At 43.0% G+C, this 16,870-nt stretch overlaps 1 protein-coding gene and 1 long non-coding RNA gene across 2 annotated transcripts in view; one reads left to right on the top strand and one right to left on the bottom strand.

Annotated features, from left to right (window-relative positions):
- The first annotated feature begins 843 nt into the window (after positions 1 to 843).
- Positions 844 to 10,624, top strand: LOC310696107. The gene is made up of 2 exons (XR_014520430.1): positions 844 to 2,195; positions 8,749 to 10,624. It is a non-coding gene; the product is annotated as an uncharacterized lncRNA (long non-coding RNA).
- The window catches only part of ATP12A (ATPase H+/K+ transporting non-gastric alpha2 subunit), a 24,909-nt gene continuing 13,675 nt past the window's right edge, over positions 5,637 to 16,870 (bottom strand). Inside the window, exons 11-23 of the mRNA XM_083480941.1 lie at positions 16,657 to 16,791; positions 15,585 to 15,777; positions 14,551 to 14,726; positions 13,870 to 14,006; positions 12,730 to 12,880; positions 11,398 to 11,566; positions 10,581 to 10,735; positions 10,161 to 10,284; positions 9,802 to 9,947; positions 8,853 to 8,986; positions 7,861 to 7,962; positions 6,898 to 6,989; positions 5,637 to 6,150 (exon numbers count right to left, since the gene is read on the bottom strand). Of these exons, the coding sequence (XP_083337067.1) occupies positions 6,122 to 6,150; positions 6,898 to 6,989; positions 7,861 to 7,962; positions 8,853 to 8,986; positions 9,802 to 9,947; positions 10,161 to 10,284; positions 10,581 to 10,735; positions 11,398 to 11,566; positions 12,730 to 12,880; positions 13,870 to 14,006; positions 14,551 to 14,726; positions 15,585 to 15,777; positions 16,657 to 16,791 (1,743 nt within the window). The 3' untranslated portion in view covers positions 5,637 to 6,121. The remainder of the gene's footprint in view (positions 6,151 to 6,897; positions 6,990 to 7,860; positions 7,963 to 8,852; positions 8,987 to 9,801; positions 9,948 to 10,160; positions 10,285 to 10,580; positions 10,736 to 11,397; positions 11,567 to 12,729; positions 12,881 to 13,869; positions 14,007 to 14,550; positions 14,727 to 15,584; positions 15,778 to 16,656; positions 16,792 to 16,870) is intronic.

The raw sequence follows: 16,870 nt of genomic DNA, 5'->3' as shown, positions 1-16,870 counted from the left end.
TCTCAACCTGAAGCAAAGTTCTTAACCTGAAGCACTATTTCTGGGTTAGCAGAGTATGTAACCTGAAGCGTATGTAACCTGAGGTGCATGTAACCTGAGATACCACTGTAAATGGTTATTGGCTAATGTTGACATTTAAAAAAAAATATTTTATTGTATTGCATTTATTTCCCACCAAGCTGGTACATGGTTCTCCCCTTCTCATTTAATTCCCTAGACAACCCATGAAGTTGGTTAGGTTGAGAAGCAATGACTGGCCCAAGGTGGCCCCAGTGAATTTCATGGCTGAGTAGAGATTCGAACCCTGGTCTTCCAGCTCCTAACTGCTACACCACTTTGGCTATATATATATGCTAGCAGCATGGGAGTTGCAGGCTACTTTTTGACCCAAAGCAGTGTTGACTGTCAAGAGACTTTTAAAAATCTAAGTGATTGGAAGAACCTTTGAATTTTAAGTTTTGAAAATTTGCAGTTCTGAAAATCAATGTGCTTCATCTCACTCATGGAATGCCTTAGTGTGGGTATTTTGGGTGGGGGTTGTGTGTGTGTGTGTGTGTGTGTGTGTGTGTGTAGTGATACAGTGGTACCTCTGGTTGCACATGGGATCCATTCCAGAGCTCCAGCCAGATCTTGAAGAATTCTCAACCAGAGGTGCCTGTTCTGCGCATGTGCGCGGCATGGTAGATCGCTTATGCGCATGCATGCATGGCAAAACCTGGAAAAATACTTCACCAGTTTTGCCACGTGTGTAACCCGAAGGATACGCAACCAAAGGTGTGCGTAGCCAGAGGTACCACTATATATGTGTGTTTGTGTGTGTGTGTGTGTGTGCGTGCGTGCGTGCGTGCGTGCGTGTGTATCGAGTCTGCTGCCTTGTGGGATATCTTCAGGAGAAGAAAAGGCTAAGGAGTAAACCCCACACAAGTCTAGAGTGGAGTTCCTAAGATGGTTGGATGGTACCTTGTACGCCTCCTTCCAGTAACTCCTGCAGCCAAGCTGTGCCAAATGTATTAGTATCCTTTCCCTTGGACCACATCAGTGAGGCTGAGAGGGTGTGTCTTGGCGTTTTGGCAGTCCAGGACCTCCATACACACTGTCCAGGCATGCACCCTAGGGAGGTCACTTCAGTGATGCTAACACAGCAGTTTGATTACACCCCTGGAGGCACACTCTATTGTCTCTGAAGATGGATGACACCAACATTGACTGCAACTAATATTGGACTGGCTGAATGTGGTAAGCACATGTATTGCATGCAGAAGGTCCCAGACTCAATTCCTGGCATCTCGTGGTAGGACTGGAGGAAACTCCTTTCTAAAACCCTGGAGAGCAGCTGCCAGTCAGTGTAGGCAATCATGAGCTAAATGGACCAGCAATCTAACTTGGTGTATAGCAGCTTCCTATTGCAAACAGCATGACTGGAGAATGGAGGTTAGATAACTAGTAGATTATAGAGGGTTGTTCATTGAAACCCCATCTCCACAATTTATATGAAGCTGTGCCCAACTCCATCTGTGTTTCAGAGCTTGATTCAGCAGTGGCAACATTGCGTGTGCAATGCTTTTGTTTGCAATAATCAGAACTGAAAGGTTTGCTTTTCTCTCTCTCTCTTTAGTGAAAGTGAAAGTCTACAGGATATCAGGTGTGACATTCTGCAATTGCATTAATATCCTTCATCCACTTAGAATACCCAGTTTTGGAAGGAAACACACACAAGCTTTTTCTTTCTGCCATGCTGTACTTAGCTGAAATTCTCCCCCTGACTAATCCAAGGAGACACTGAGGTTTATATTTGTATAGCATGCTGCATTTAAACAGTTCAGTGCTGTGTTGAAGATCAAAGTTGAGAGAGAAAGAGGCCCTCTTTTAAGAGGAAACTAGAAAACGCCAGTGGATTTTCTCAAAGTTGAATGTTTACAAGGTTAATTTCCAAGAGATCTGTTTCTCTTTGGAGTTGGGAGTGATCGAACAAATGCTGTCTGGGTAATTTCTAAGTAAATGGAGTGGAAAAACAGGTGTCAATCATTCTCTGCCTTTTTTGTTATCAAGATAGGCTTCAGATCAGGACATTCCTCGGCTGCTGTAATCAAGCGGTGTGCTTGTTGAAGTAGAAGAGAAAGTTTACAATAAATCATAGACTCAGTCCGGCTTTTTTCAGCTGGAATTCGCCGGAACTCAGTTCTGGCACCTCTCAGGTGAGTTCTATTGCTATTCTAAGAGAATCAGGGAGGCATTCATTGTGAGTTCCCACACCTCTTTTTCTAGAAAAATATCACTGAATCAGAATTGTAAAGTTGGAAGGGATCCCAAGGTCATCTGGTCCAAACTCCTGCAATGCAGGAATCACACCTAACAAATCCTCTGGTCTATCAAGACCTGCCAGAGAAAACTCTTTGTTCTTTTGCCAATGTTTTAAGAGTAGGTGAATATGGAGTGGAGTTGCATTAATAAGAGAAGCTGCAGATCCCTCTCTCTTATTGTTATAAATTCTTCATGGTAGCCTAACTTTCCCCATTTTGTATGACAGCAGAGAAAGGAGAGGCCTGTAAGTTGATTGTTATTTATTTCTAAATAAATGTATAGGCTGCCTTTTGGGGGTATAGCTCACTCCAAGTGGCTCACAATACCATTACAGAACGTAAATGAGCAAGGAATGGTCATGGAAGTTATTTCTGATAGACATGGGCCTTAAGGGGCTATGCTGATGAATAATAATAATAATAATAAATTATTTATATCCCGCCCTTCCCAGCTGAAGCCAGGCTCAGAGTGGCTAACAACAATAAAAGTAACACAGCATTCTAAAATCAATTCATTTTAAAATCAATTCAAAATCAAATTAATGGCAACCATTGGGCTAGAGTTCTGTGAGGATTACCAAAGGAGGGGGTCAGACTGTGCCTTGGCCAAAGGCCTAGTGGAACAGCTCTGTCTTGCAGGCCCTGTGGAAAGATGTACCGTATATACAGTCACTGTCACAAAGGAACAATGGATGTGTTGCTTAGATTGGGGTTGCATGAAACAATACTCTCTGACTTCCTTGGAACATTTTGTTCACCTGCACCCTCAAAAATAAATGCCACTTGACACCTCGGCATCTTCACACACAAATTCTATCGCAATTAGGCTGCTGGAAAGTTCAATTGGGGGTGATTTAAACTCTGTAAATGTGCATTGCCGTTCTCAATACTGCTTTGATTTAGCTTCGGTGGAAACAAGTCTGTATCTTGTTCTGATCTGAGCAGATGGAGCAGGCACATGCAGACTTGATGAAGATAAGGCATTTTTTCCATGTGAAAGGTCTAGTATCCTCAGGTAAAGTAGTGAACTGTGCTCTCCATTTGTTCCTTCAGAAGAATGTGGTGTTTCTGTTTATAAGCGTTTCTTGGGAACGTACCAGACCATTTAATTTCAAAGGGGCCCATAGTGGGCAACAGCACAGAGCAGGTTAGGATATTATCCAGCAAAGGAGCCAGCTGACAAATAGTAAAACAAAAACACTTCTTTGCCAACTTTGAAGCCAGGTGACCATCACCTTGTTTGAACTTTTGCTTGCTGCTGTGAATAGGAATTATTCATCCAAATATGTCTGTGTGGTTCCTAGGTGTAAAACGATGTCTGTCTAAATCATTTCCACCATATTCACATAGATTGTCCATTGGAGCAAGACTCCCTAACCTTTCCAAGCCTGGGGTCACATCTGGAAATCTAAAAAAGAAACGTCGTGTGGTCCCACAAATAGAAGGAAATCTGCTGATTTTGCACACATACAGCAGGAAAAATACCTGCACACACCCCAAAACAAAACACACACCGAGAAAGGCACAAACCATCCACCCACTGAAAACAAGCCCCCAACCATAAATGTTTAAAAATAAAATATTGGGAGATGCTGAGAGGATTGGAATGCACCAAAATCTAAGTGTGCCACACTGGGAACCCCAGCGCCAAAGCAACTTTTGCCATGTTGGGACTCAGCTATACAGCTGCAAATATAACATTTTAACAGTGCTTTAAGTGCATTGTACATATATGCCTGGGACGCAGGTGGTGCTGTGGGTTAAACCACAGAGCCTAGGACTTGCTGATCAGAAGGTCAGTGGTTCAAATCCCCATGACGGGGTGAGCTCCTGTTACACACACTATTCTTGTGTGTAATTTGGTATTTGTGTATTTTTTTCTTGTTGTGTCAATAAAAAACTTTTAAAAAAGAAAAAGAAAGAAAGCACGTCAAAGTGCAAGTAGATAAATAGGTACCGCTCTGGTGGGAAGGTAAACGGGGTTTCCATGCGCTGCTCTGGTTCACCAGAAGTGGCTTAGTCATGCTGGCCACATGACCCGGAAGCTGTACGCCAGCTTCCTCAGCCAATAAACCGAGAAGAGTGCCGCAACCCCAGAGTCGGTCACGACTGGGCCTAATGGTCAGGGGTCCCTTTACCTTTACATATGTGACACTAGATGGCACTGGTAAGCTCATGGCAAATTCCATATATATATTTTTAAGAAATTTAAAAAGCATTTTCAAGGCATTTTTTATTTATGTGTAGATTCAGCCATGGTCTTGTTACCAAGGTGGAGACCTAACTGAAAAGAATCCGGAAAAGATGTGTTCCCCAGGCTGATTGCATCAGCAACGCATGCCATTTAGCTCTCATTAATATAATGGGTGCGTTTTTGGTACTTTATTTCAGTACCATGAAGCCTTCCCATGTCACATAAAAACAGTGACATTTACAAGTGACAAACAGATGCCCATTAAGGCACATCTATAAGAGCCTATTGTTACAGGAGGATGCATTACTTGAAGCCAGATTCTTAGTTGCAAACTTTCCCTTCATTTGCAAATCAGAGTTTAGAGATGAATTCTCATAACATTTGGAAGAAGGGGAAGAGAGGAGCTTGGGATGTGCCAGTTGAAACTTGCACTTTCTATTTTTTTAAAAAACACACCACACCAACAACTCCTACACACTGTATAAAAGCACAGGAGGGGCGGGACAGGATGGAAAGCCAAGGATTTCAAATGTGAGCAATTGAAAAAGGAAAGCAGGATGGACTGGTTGGGCCATTTCCATAACAACTTAGTACGGAATGGCATTAAAGGCATTTGACTTAGGAGTTCCAAAAATGTAACTCCTGGTAGCCTTACAGACACTGTTAGTCATGGCTCTTGCTTTTGCTTCAGACTTGCTGCAGTGCCAAGTCTCAGATTGGAATACTGCCTTCATTACAGACAGCAATAAAAGCAGAACTTGAAAGGTCTTGAATATATCCTCTTCACCACCTAATGGGGAATAAGCTTTTTGTGCAGAAAAGGGCAAGCTGTGTTCCAGCACATGATGCAGTTGCACTGATCACTATGGGTGGGGGTTAGACAGCTGGGATAGCTCAGTTGGTAGAGCATGAGACTCTCAATCTCAGAGTTGTGGGTTTGAGCCCCACACTGGGCAAAATTTTCCTGCATTGCTGGATGACTCTTGTGGTCCCTTCCAACTCTACAAATTAAGCGATTCTGTGAAGCACCAGCCTGGTGAGTAGCCATTTGTAGCCTTTTCCATGAAGAACGGGGAGGCGAGAAAGGTGGGGTATAAATGTAATAATAAATAAATCAAGAGCCAGACAGGACAAGCAGGAGCTTTTTTGTAAAAAGTTATTTTTATTATCAAATTGTGATTGTACAGCATAAACCTCAGCAACCCCACCTCTGGTCTGCACCAGCAGGCTCACAGTTGGATTGCTGTAGGCGACATCGTATGAACAAAAATGCAACTTTTAAGAAACCTAGTGCAAGACAGCGCCTTATATTATTGCTGCGACAAACGGGCGGTTTCTTTCATTCTATATACAAGGGGGTTTCCTTTCCTTCGGACAGTTGCACACTTTAAACAAGAAGGGGTTAGGTGTTATAAAAATAGATAGCATTCAAGTTGGCAACCCAAGGGTAAGCTTTTACAGTACAGTTCAGATCTGCTTCGGATCTCCTACTTCTCTCTCTCAATTCTGATGAGATTCCTTCGCAATTGGTTGATATTGCACAGGCAAGCACCTTCAAGCAGCCGCTGCCAGAAGAGATAACCAAGTTGCCGTCTCCAGGGTGGAGAAACGAGTGACAGAGACACTTTCAATAATACATGTTTTTGTCCCACCAGCCTGTAACGGAAGGACAGAAAAAAACCACATGTGTGAATTTTCCCTTTAGCTTTCTGTACACACACAATTCTCATGCCTCTCTGTTCTTCACCCAAACAAGCAAAAAGGCCTTATCAGAATCTGACACATTCCAGACAAACACAGATGCTCAAGGAGAGCAGCATGTTCTGGGAAGGGTGTGTGTGTGTGGAGAACACCAAGGGCCAGACAGAGAGGTTCAGAGGGCCACATTTGCCTCCTCCCACCGACCTGGGGTTCTCCACCCCTGGTACAATGCTGGAAGAGAAAGATCATGGGGAATCCAAGGCTTCCATAAGGCACATGCATGAGAGCTTTCCCCCTTTCTCCCACTCCTCCTCCTATGGGGGCACAGAATGAAAGCATCCAGAGCATGCAGTGCCTTGCCTGGCCCAGTCTCCCAAATGTATTGAAGGGCAACTAGAAAAGTATGGTATGAATGTCCTTGAAAATGGTACAGTTTCCTAGATTTCCATCTGTCCACCAACCAATGTCCTCTTTCTTGCTCTTCTATGAATTCTTTCCAAACCTGTACATTGCTGGTTAAAATGTAAAAGGAGGTCATGCAGTAATTCATGAATCTAACTTGTGATTCATGTACCACAAAGTGGAATTCCTGACCAGAGGGGACCTCCGGTGCCTTTCAGAGATTTTTTTTAAAAAATTTATATTTTTATTTTGACAAATGCAATGCTACCTGTATAAATTCTAAAGTGCTACATTACTTACTTCCAGGATACCGTCTGATGAACAGCTTGCGGAATTCATCATAGACCCAGATCAAGATGGCAAAAGGAACAGCAACAAACCAATACTGAAACCTAGAAAGCAAAGTATTAGGCATCAGATATTGCTTTTAAAATACAGCCAGTTCGTTTATTGAAACATCTCTGCCACAGCAATTGACATTATGGTGTGGCTCTAGGATTTTGAACCCTTTTTGCGGTCATGATGTCCCTGCCATTGCGGTCAGTGCTTATGGCACCATGGTCATAAGATTAAAACTTTCACCATCACCAAAAACCATGCGTAGGTCTTTCAAGGAGCCCAAGACGAGGGAGTGACTCAACACTTATTTAGGACTTTATTCATCTGACTTAGGCTTCCATCATATGGTCTCTGGAAGGGCATAACAGGGGCTGAAGGAGACATCAGTTCACAAGGGCTATCACAGATCTCTTTCTGAGTTTAGAGTGAGAGCTCTGGCCTCGGAGACATCCAGGATTGGGTCCTTCCTTCCCACCACCATGTCAACTTCCATAACTCTCACCCCTATTGATGATGTCAGAACTCATGACTAGGGCCAAACCAGGGCATGCTGGGGCAGTTAAGCTTTCCAGGCTCCTTAATTTACCTCAAGTCCAAGGTGCAGTTAATCCACTTCAGGAGCTGGTCCCCATTTATTTCCTTCCCCAAATAGGTGTGTGTTTTTAGGGGCTTGCAAAAGAGGAGTGCAACAGTGTTCCTCTGCTCTCACTGCCACCCTGCCAGTGAGAGCCTAGCTGGGCAGTGGACAGAGCAAATATATTATTAGAACAAGAACACAGTAAGGTTGGTGTTCTTGTCCTAATAATACAGCCCCAAGATATCTCTCTCTCTCCCCCCCCTCCCTCCCTCCCTCTCTCTCTCTCATACATACACACACACACACACACACACACACACCCCTTGCTGGATCGAAAATGAACTCACCGGAGGGGTGCAAAGTTTAAGGCATAAACACTTCCAAGACCGTAGGTGAGAATTGCAGCGATTCCTATTTGGGAGAATATGCCAACCCAGATTACTTTGTTCCTATGAAGGGAAAAAATACATTCAGTGATTAAATGTTTTAGATGCTATGAACATGAACTGTCATTATTCATGACAATAGATTTTAACTTTTTGTCCTCACCTATGTCTAGAATAGTACAGACTATCTTAATGCATAAGTGCCATGTCAGATGTGGAGTGTGTGTCCTAGAAATGGGTGTACAAATGAATAACCCAGGCCTTTGATGTGTGAAATTGAGTTGCCTGGTTTATCTTCTCTGATCACCCAGGTTTACAACCTTGCTACTGGATCTATTTTTCCATTGTGATATTTACACTTTAGCAACGACCAAAATCATTTTCTCTCCAACTTCTTCAGTTTAGGAAGCCAAATTGTTCACCTTATTAGGGTCAGCTCAAACGTTTGTCTCTTCTGACTTTATCACTGTGAGGTCACTGAATAGGTATTGTGTACCCATAATGGGTTTCATCATGAGTTGCCTTCAGTTCTTATTGGCTTTGTAGCAATTTGTGTAGCAAACGTGTTCTTGGAAGAAGAAAAATAAAAGCTTCCCCCCACCCTAATTCTGCTGTTACGTTTTCTTAGTGTCAGACAAAATGAGCCAAAATGAGAGCATGTGTGTCTAAATAAATCAATTAAGAATTTAAAATAATTTACGTAATGAAACCATTAGAGGTTGTTGGTCACAAAAAACATAAGGGGATGTATGTAGATGCATCTTATTCTCTCATTTACTTATCTACCCTAAATTCCAACTTCCTTATTTCCAAAAGGATCAACTGACCACTGGTTCTTTTTATCTGTAGCTCAACAGAATGGCTACCGCAAGAAGAGTACAGTGGTCAGTAGTGAAGGAAAGAGGTGGAGATTTGTTCCAAAGTCATCCTATCATCTGAGACTCCAGTTATACCTGAAAAGCCCTTGCTGGAAAATGGAGTTCCTTCGCGTCTTCCTGATGATCAGATCTGCCACTTGCTCAATAGTGATACTGACAAAGAAGGCTGTGTAGCCATGGTACTCCAAAATTTGCCGTTGGTCGAATGTCTGCAGAAGAACAATAAATTTGGGGTGGGTGGGTGGGGTGAGACATCTGTGTTAAGTAAGTGATAGATAATCTGTAAGCAAGCAAGCTGAACACATCCCTCAAGCCATGCTTGATAGAAAAAGGCTTGACAGCCTTCCCTTTTTTTTCTTTGCAGTTCAGGCAGACAGCAAAACCAGGATGAGAGTCAAAAATACTGCAGGTCTGCTAAATCTGCTTTAAAGCAGTTTTAACAAACATTATAAAGGTTGTTTTTTAAAAAAAATGAAAGAGAGAAAATAGCATGCAACACTAAGGCTATTTATGTATATACATTAGGAGGTGACTCCATTTGCCCTATTGCAACAAAGTCATGTGTTCAGAACTGTGGGCCTAATTTTACAGAACTCCCTTCCAGTTGAAGTCAAACAGCTCTGCTGAACTTCCGGTGCCTACTGAATACATTTTGTTATTCCAGCAGACATTTTAACTGAAGTCTGGTTTTGGAATTTTAACTGACTTTCACCATTTTGCATTTTGGTTTTTCTGCACCACTTAGAGATTTTTGTAGTTATGTGGTATATAAATGGTTTAAATTAAATTAGATAAAGAGTATTTGCTGTCAGCTCCATGTTCTGGGGGGCTCTTGCACAAAACAACCCCCATGGCCTCATTCCCTTAGTGAATCTATCTCATCACTGGAGCAAGACGACCAGGGGGTTCTTGTCAGGGGACTCCCTGTTGGGTAGTGTGAGTTCTTGGCGCATGCCCAACTATGGTGACCCTTGGTGTCAGTCCTGCTAAGTTCTAACTGGTGTCTTCAGTGAAGTTGCCTTACCCATTCCTGTCCATAGCTGTCTTCCAAGTCATTTATAAATGGATCTTCCCAGCTGGTTCGGATGTGGAGCAGTGTGTGAGGTAGCCAGCCCTGCTGAGCATAAACTGTGAAGTAGGTCAGAAAGGCCCCAATGGTCTGCAACAGTCCTAGAAGAAAAGACGATGTTTTGAGGGGGGGAGTGGAGTTTGTAGGAGATAAAAAAGTTGACAAAAACTCATGGCTGAATGCATATCAGAATAGCTTTCCTGGCTCTCGGTTAACAAAATTATGGATTTGCTCCAAGATCATATCAGAGATCAGCCATAAACCGATTCAAAACCACTCCCCGTTTACCACTTTTGCAAATATGCCCATCGTACCAATCTGCAAGTAGGAGTATGTGACAAGCTCCTGGTTGACCAGCCTATCCCTTTTCTTGTGTCGTGGCTTCCTTTTCATGATATCACTTTCTGCTTTTTCATATGCCAGTGAGACAGATGGGATCTGTAGGAGAGAAAGTCCCAATCACTATCCTGTAAGATTCTAGAATTCATGTTTTTCGCTTTTGTTTTTGATTACTGAATATTGCACAAAAAAGCAATGCATGCTGCCAGGAGAATCTAACAATCAAATAAGGAACACTTTGGTTAGGACTAAGGAACACTTCTGGTAAGCCTTCAGTTTCCTTCCCCAAAGCAAAGAGAGCAGGAAAGGCAACCCTCTTGTTTTGCAAAATGCAAATGAAGCTGCAGTACAAACTGAACCCTGTGAATGTTTTTCTCCAGATGTTAAGGACTCACAATGTCTGTGCCGAGGTCAATAAAAAGGATGGTGATGGTGCCAATGGGTAGTGGGATGCTGGCCATGATGTAAATCAGGAAAGGACAGAGCTCCGCAATGTTCTTGGTCAAGGTGTAGGCAATGGTTTTCTTCAGATTGTCAAAGATCAAGCGACCTGTAGGAGAGAAAGGGGAATAAGTCTGTCATGTTTTGGTAAATGTGGCATGCAGTGCTGCAAAATATACCAAAGGAAACGAGATATGCAGAGCTTCTTAATTTATCTGCTCCTACTATAAAATATGGATTATCAAGAACATTTCCCTGGCATCAGTTACAGCAAATGAGTAGGCTTTAAGATTAAACACTTAAATCATTGGCATTGGTAAAATAGGATTTCCATTTGAAAGGAGCCACAACAATAGTGAAGATTAGGCGGACTTCAGCTTTGGACACCTTAAGACACCAGTTCCATATATTGATAGTGGTGAAGAGCTGACAGGAATATGGGAATGCTATGAAAAGTGGTCCAGTCTTGCAACAGCTTTCCAATGATCTGAACATTTCTGGGATTAAACATTGCAGTATGAGCTGGGATAGGCTGAGAGGATATGGGAACCAGAGGGGAACAGAGAACAAGTCTCATGTGTTGTGTAAAGACTGGTGTGAGGCTGCCTCTGTTTATGTTTGTATGCATAACCCTCTCCAGATTTGCAAAAACTGTCCCCAAGAGCATCCAAATTCTGCCGATCACCTGTGCGTTCATGTGATTCACCTCTCCCTGAACATATGCTGCTTGACTTTTAAGGCTGTTTGTCAGAGCCACAGGCCTCATCTTACCTTCCTCCACTCCAGTAACGATAGAAGCAAAATTGTCATCCAGCAAAACCATGTCAGCTGCATTCTTCGCTGCGTCAGAGCCAGCAATGCCCATAGCAATTCCTATGTCAGCTTTCTTCAGAGCTGGGGAATCGTTGACACCATCTCCAGTCACGGCAACCACTGCGTCCTTGAGAACATAGGAACCACAGGAGGTTATAGAAACCATGCCCACAGCCCTGCCCTTGCTTGACTTCTGCTGTGTTGAACTTCCTAAATACAGTGTCGAGGTCTGTGTACAGTTACCCTGAACAATAATGTTGCTCTTTCAAAAACAACTTGATGGAAGGATCTGGGTGGGCAGCTCAGAAGGCACAGCCGTTCCAGCGACTGAGCAAAAATATAAATACTAGTTGCACAAGCGTCCCTCTGACCTTGCCTTGTAAAGTTCTCTTATTCCTGCCTGTGTTGCTTCCAGGAATGAAGCCAGATGTCAATTCCTGTTCTGTCTTTTGTGAGAAATAGTGCCATTTCTTGTTGCAATTTGGTTGTGGATATTTGTACAGGGCAAAATTTCAACTGCCCAGACATCCAGAGCACAACCAATATATTCAGATAATGAAGGCTTATTTACTTGCTTACATTATGCAGTCAAGACATGATTTGCAGCATTGGGAATTTCAGATAACCAAGAATTCAGATACTACAAAATTTGTAGCATCAAGGGATTCCCTTCCCTTCAGCTCTTTTAATGCCAATCTGTTACTGTGGCATTTTGCTTCTTGCTAGCATAGATTGGATTTATGCAGAAAGCTAAATATGCTGATTGGCCAAATCCATATCTGCTCGGTGAGATTTATGCAACCAAGCGTCCTTATTAGGAAAGGTCAGAGCGTCTAAGTGTAAGGGAATTTAGAGCATCGTGAGCTGAATTAAGCAGAGAGAAAACCCAGAAAACCTGATTAAGGCAAATGCTGGGGATCTTGTTCTCGGGGGACTTAGTGCATTGAGACTCGTTATAAATAATACTGTGCCTAAGAGCTTATAGGCTCTGGTAACTAAATATAGAGCATGCATACAGCACACTTCCTTTTTTCTACTGTTCATCCTTTAGAGAGCTAAATATTACTTTGGATGGGGGTATTAATGAACAGTAAAATGGAGAAAAATATTTGTGCCTTTTAAATATAGGACTTTGTTTGTTTCCATGCAGGATTGAAATTAGGGAGCTGTATTTTCTAATTTTTTGTTGTTATATATGTTTTCCACTGAGAAGTGTTCCAGGGGAAGATCATGCGGATGCAACCTTTTGGTACCAAAAGCACATCTTCTGTTCTCGCCAGAATCACTCACCTGCCTTTGGCAGCCCTCCACGATAATTAGTTTCTGCTGGGGTGAAGTTCGGGCAAAGACTATCTCTGAGTGGTTGCGCAGGATGTCGTCCAGCTGTTCTGAAGTCATGTCTTTCAGCTCCATGCCATTAACTACAGCAGCTCTGGCATCGCTGCAAAAACCAGAGGCGATCTCAATTAAAGTTGCTGCAGCCCCAAGTTCAAAAATGGCATGCATACATATCTTACTAAATCTAAACTGGTGTGTTAGGGAACAGCGAAAAGCTCATTTATTCAAGTTAGAACACAGCATAGGAAGGAAACCTCACTCCTGAAAAATGAGGTACAGTAGATGGCCACTGACTGGTCTGGGAGCATTCAAATGGGATAAGTGGATAGATTGTTCAAAGTCTGGGATGGGGAACCTTTTTCAGCCTGAGGGCCACTTTCCCTTCTAGGCAACATCTCAGGGGCCACTTGCTAGTGGTGGGTGAGGCCAGAGACAAAAGTGGGTGGAGCAGCAAATGTCAAGTTTACATTTGTATGGTAGGCTAACTTCTACATATTCACACACCCTTCTCTGCCCTCCATCCAAGCAAGAAGCATTACCAAACACATCCCAGATGGGCAAAAACACTCAATGGAGGTGCAAAGCAGGGCAGATGAGAGGCATGGTCCAGGGAGAGGGGTGGTGGCTGAGAAGGGTGTGGTGTGTGGGTCTGGTCCTGAGGACCACATAGTGAGGCTTGAATGGCTGTGTTTGACCCTTAGGTCTGAGGGTCCCCACCCCTGTTGTGAGTTATACCATCAACTGTGCATTAAAAACAGAGTAGCATGAGAACATGGGAAAAGCCGGCTGGATCAAGAATGTGACCTATCCTGTTCATCATCCTTTTCTCACAGAGGTGAACCAGATGCCTGTGGGAAACTCTCAAGCAGGACATGAGCACAAGAGCACCTCTCCCCTTCTGTGGTTTCCAGCAACTGGTATTCAGAAGCATTATTGCCTCCAGCTGTGGAGGCAGGGCATGGCCATTGTGACTAGCAGCCATCAATAGCCTTTCCAATTCTCTTTTAAAGCCATTCAAGTTGGTGACCACCATGGCGATAGGAACATAGTGTGACATATTAATAAGACAGAGAGGGTCTATGCCATCCTTACCTTCTGTTCACCTGCTCCACGGGAATTTTGAGGCGCTGGGCAATGTCTTCCACCGTCTCGCTGTTGGCTGAAATGATGCCTACGCTTTTGGCAATGGCTTTGGCTGTGATTGGATGATCACCAGTGACCATGATCACCTGGGGGGGGGAAAGGCCAAATAAGCATGATTCATTGTTAGAAGGAGCCGAATTAAAGATACGGCTTGTAGCATCTGCCATGGTTCTTTAACCACTCCAAAAAACTGTGTGCATTGCAGAGGGTTGGACTAGATGGCCCTTAGAGTCCCTTCCAACATGCAATTCTATGACCAGCAATGAAGAGATAGAAACATCTGAATGAAATATACCCACTGCTTGTACATAACGATTTTGCATGGATATACTCTTTCAGAAATGTATGCATATATCTGCTAATGTGCATTGACATTGCATACATCCTTAATTTCTTTTTAACTTACTATACATTTGGGTGGGGCCTTTTTTAGCATGAACTCACCGGAACTCAGTTCTGGCACCTCTCAGGTGGGTGCCATTACCATTATAAGAGAACAAGGGAGGCGTTCATGGCAAGTTCCAGCACCTGAGTCTATTTCTAGAAAAATAGCACTGCATTTGGGGGGAAGTGCCACAGACATTTTGACAATCCAGTATTTCCAACGGTGCTGGTTTTTGGAAAGCCTACCTTGATCCCTGCACTCCGACATTTCATGACAGCGTCTGGCACAGTGGATCGAGGGGGGTCAATCATTGACAAGAGCCCCACGAAGCAAAGATTGGAAGTGGGGAAGTTCATGGAGTCAGTGTCAAATGGATAGGTGTCTGGAAATTCCTCCTCTGGCAGGTACAAGTGACAGAAGCCTAGAGTTGAAAATAATAACAGCAACAACAAAATAATTAAGCAGAGGAAGCGAGAGGGGAGAAAGGACAAACCATCCTATGATAACTAAAGGATTTTATTAGGTCTAATTGACCATCAAATGATCATTATCCTGTCTCTTTAAATAGATTGCCAGCTGTCAAAACAATGGGAGTTACTGATGAGAAAGCAAGTTAAAGCCATTGTGTTTCCTAACTAGCTATCTTATTTACTGTGTCATGGATAGTAGCTAACACAGCAATGCATGCAAGGAATGCATATGAAAAACCATTAATTAGAATTTATAGTAGGAAGATGTATAGGTTCTAAGCTTTCAATTCAGGAAGCAATCACTAGGAGGACAAATAGCAGGTTTAGTCCCTGCCCCATGGGTAGGCAAACTAAGGCCAGGGGGCCGGATCTGGCCCAATCGCCTTCTAAATCCAGCCCATGGACGGTCTGGGAATCAGTGTATTTTTACATGGCTAGAATGTGTGCTTTTATTTAAAACGCATCTCTGGGTTATTTGTGGGGCATAGGAATTCATTCATTTTTTCCCCTTCAAAATATAGTCTGGTCCCCCACAAGGTCTGAGGGACAGTGGACTGGCCCCCTGCTGAAAGTTTGCTGAATCAAACTCAAGGAAATGCACCAAGCCAACCACAGTTTATGTATCACTTCCCATGCTCATTTAGCACATTCTCATAATTAAATGCCACCAAGCAGAATGGCCAAAGAGTTGGGGTTGCTCCTCTAGTATCACTGTAGTTCCAACCCCCCAACCCCCTGAATTGTTGCACTTAACGCTTTGCCTGCTGCATTGCTCTCTGCACATGTTGTTTTGCAAGTGTTCGGCTCACCTAGGACTCTCTCTCCCATGCCTCCCAGCGCCATGTAAGCCGTCTGGAACGCCTCTTTCCTCTCTGCATCCAGGGGCTCCTCTTTTCCATTAATCATGATGGTGCTGCACTTCTCCAGAATCCTTTCAGGTGCCCCTTTCATCACCAGCAGGAAGCGTTTATCATTGGGGTCGTCCGTCTCGTGGATGGAAAGCTTGAACGCAATGCAAATGCAAACATTGAAACAAGTGCCTAGATCTAATCCTGCCTTTTGAACTTAATGTTCCCAGAGGAAGAATGGCATGGGGGGGGGGATGTACTGATGTGATGACCGAAGGTGGCCGTCAGATATAATTCTAGACTGTGTTCACATGGCAATTTATTCTGTTTCCCTGACATTTCCCTTACTGGTAATCTCTGCTGTATATTTGAGCTTTCACACAACATAAAACCACTTCCAGGAAAACTGTGGAATATAGCACTAGTTTCGTGCTCAACTCCATGTTATTTCCAAATCTATTTTTTTCTGGAAGCATTTAACATGGCAGTGAGTGCTCAACTTGAGCTATATTCTGCTATATTTCTTGAAATGCCTTTATGTCGCGAAAGCCCAAACTTAATGCAGAAATTAACAGTTAAGGAAACATCGGGGAAATGAAATAAACTCCCATATGAATTTAGCCCTAGTCTATGACAGCCTTCCTATGGTAAATATTCTACCAAGCTTTAAACTACAGTTGTTTATATATGGCCCATCTTCACAATGTTGCATATATTCAAGGCAGTTGTTATTTCTGCTGTGTAGAATAGCAATCACAAAAAACCCACTTCAGAAGAACAAGAGATTTTGTGCTGATTAGCCTCTGGGATTGCCACTGGAGTTTACATCTTATTTTTGAACATACACTGAATTATGTGAAAATAATAACACACTTCTACTTGAGTATTGCAGCAATGTTTTTTTCCACCACAGACACAAATTCATCAGACTGGTCCTTCCAGTTTTCAGGTTTTATTTTGATAGGTCATGGGGCACAACATTTTCTCTTAACAGCTCTTAAGAGATCAGTCTCTTCTCAGACATACAACTTACCTGAAACTTGTTAGTAGAATTAAAGGGAATCTCAGTCACTTTCCTATTTCTTTTCCGGATGTCCATTATATTGCCCATAACAACTTCTGAGAACTTCAGCAGAGCTGTTTCTGAGGCGTCTCCAACCACGATTCTCTGGGGGGCATTTTTGAAAATTCAGTTCAGCAAAAGTGTTGCTCAGTGTCATTCAGCTAACCAATGGACATTACTTAGG

The sequence above is a fragment of the Podarcis liolepis genome (assembly GCF_965112155.1).
Source record: "Podarcis liolepis genome assembly, chromosome: 16".
In the NCBI taxonomy this organism is placed as follows: Eukaryota; Metazoa; Chordata; class Lepidosauria; order Squamata; family Lacertidae; genus Podarcis; species Podarcis liolepis.
Note: the sequence above shows the minus strand (reverse complement) of the source record. Positions and strands in the feature narration are given on the sequence as shown.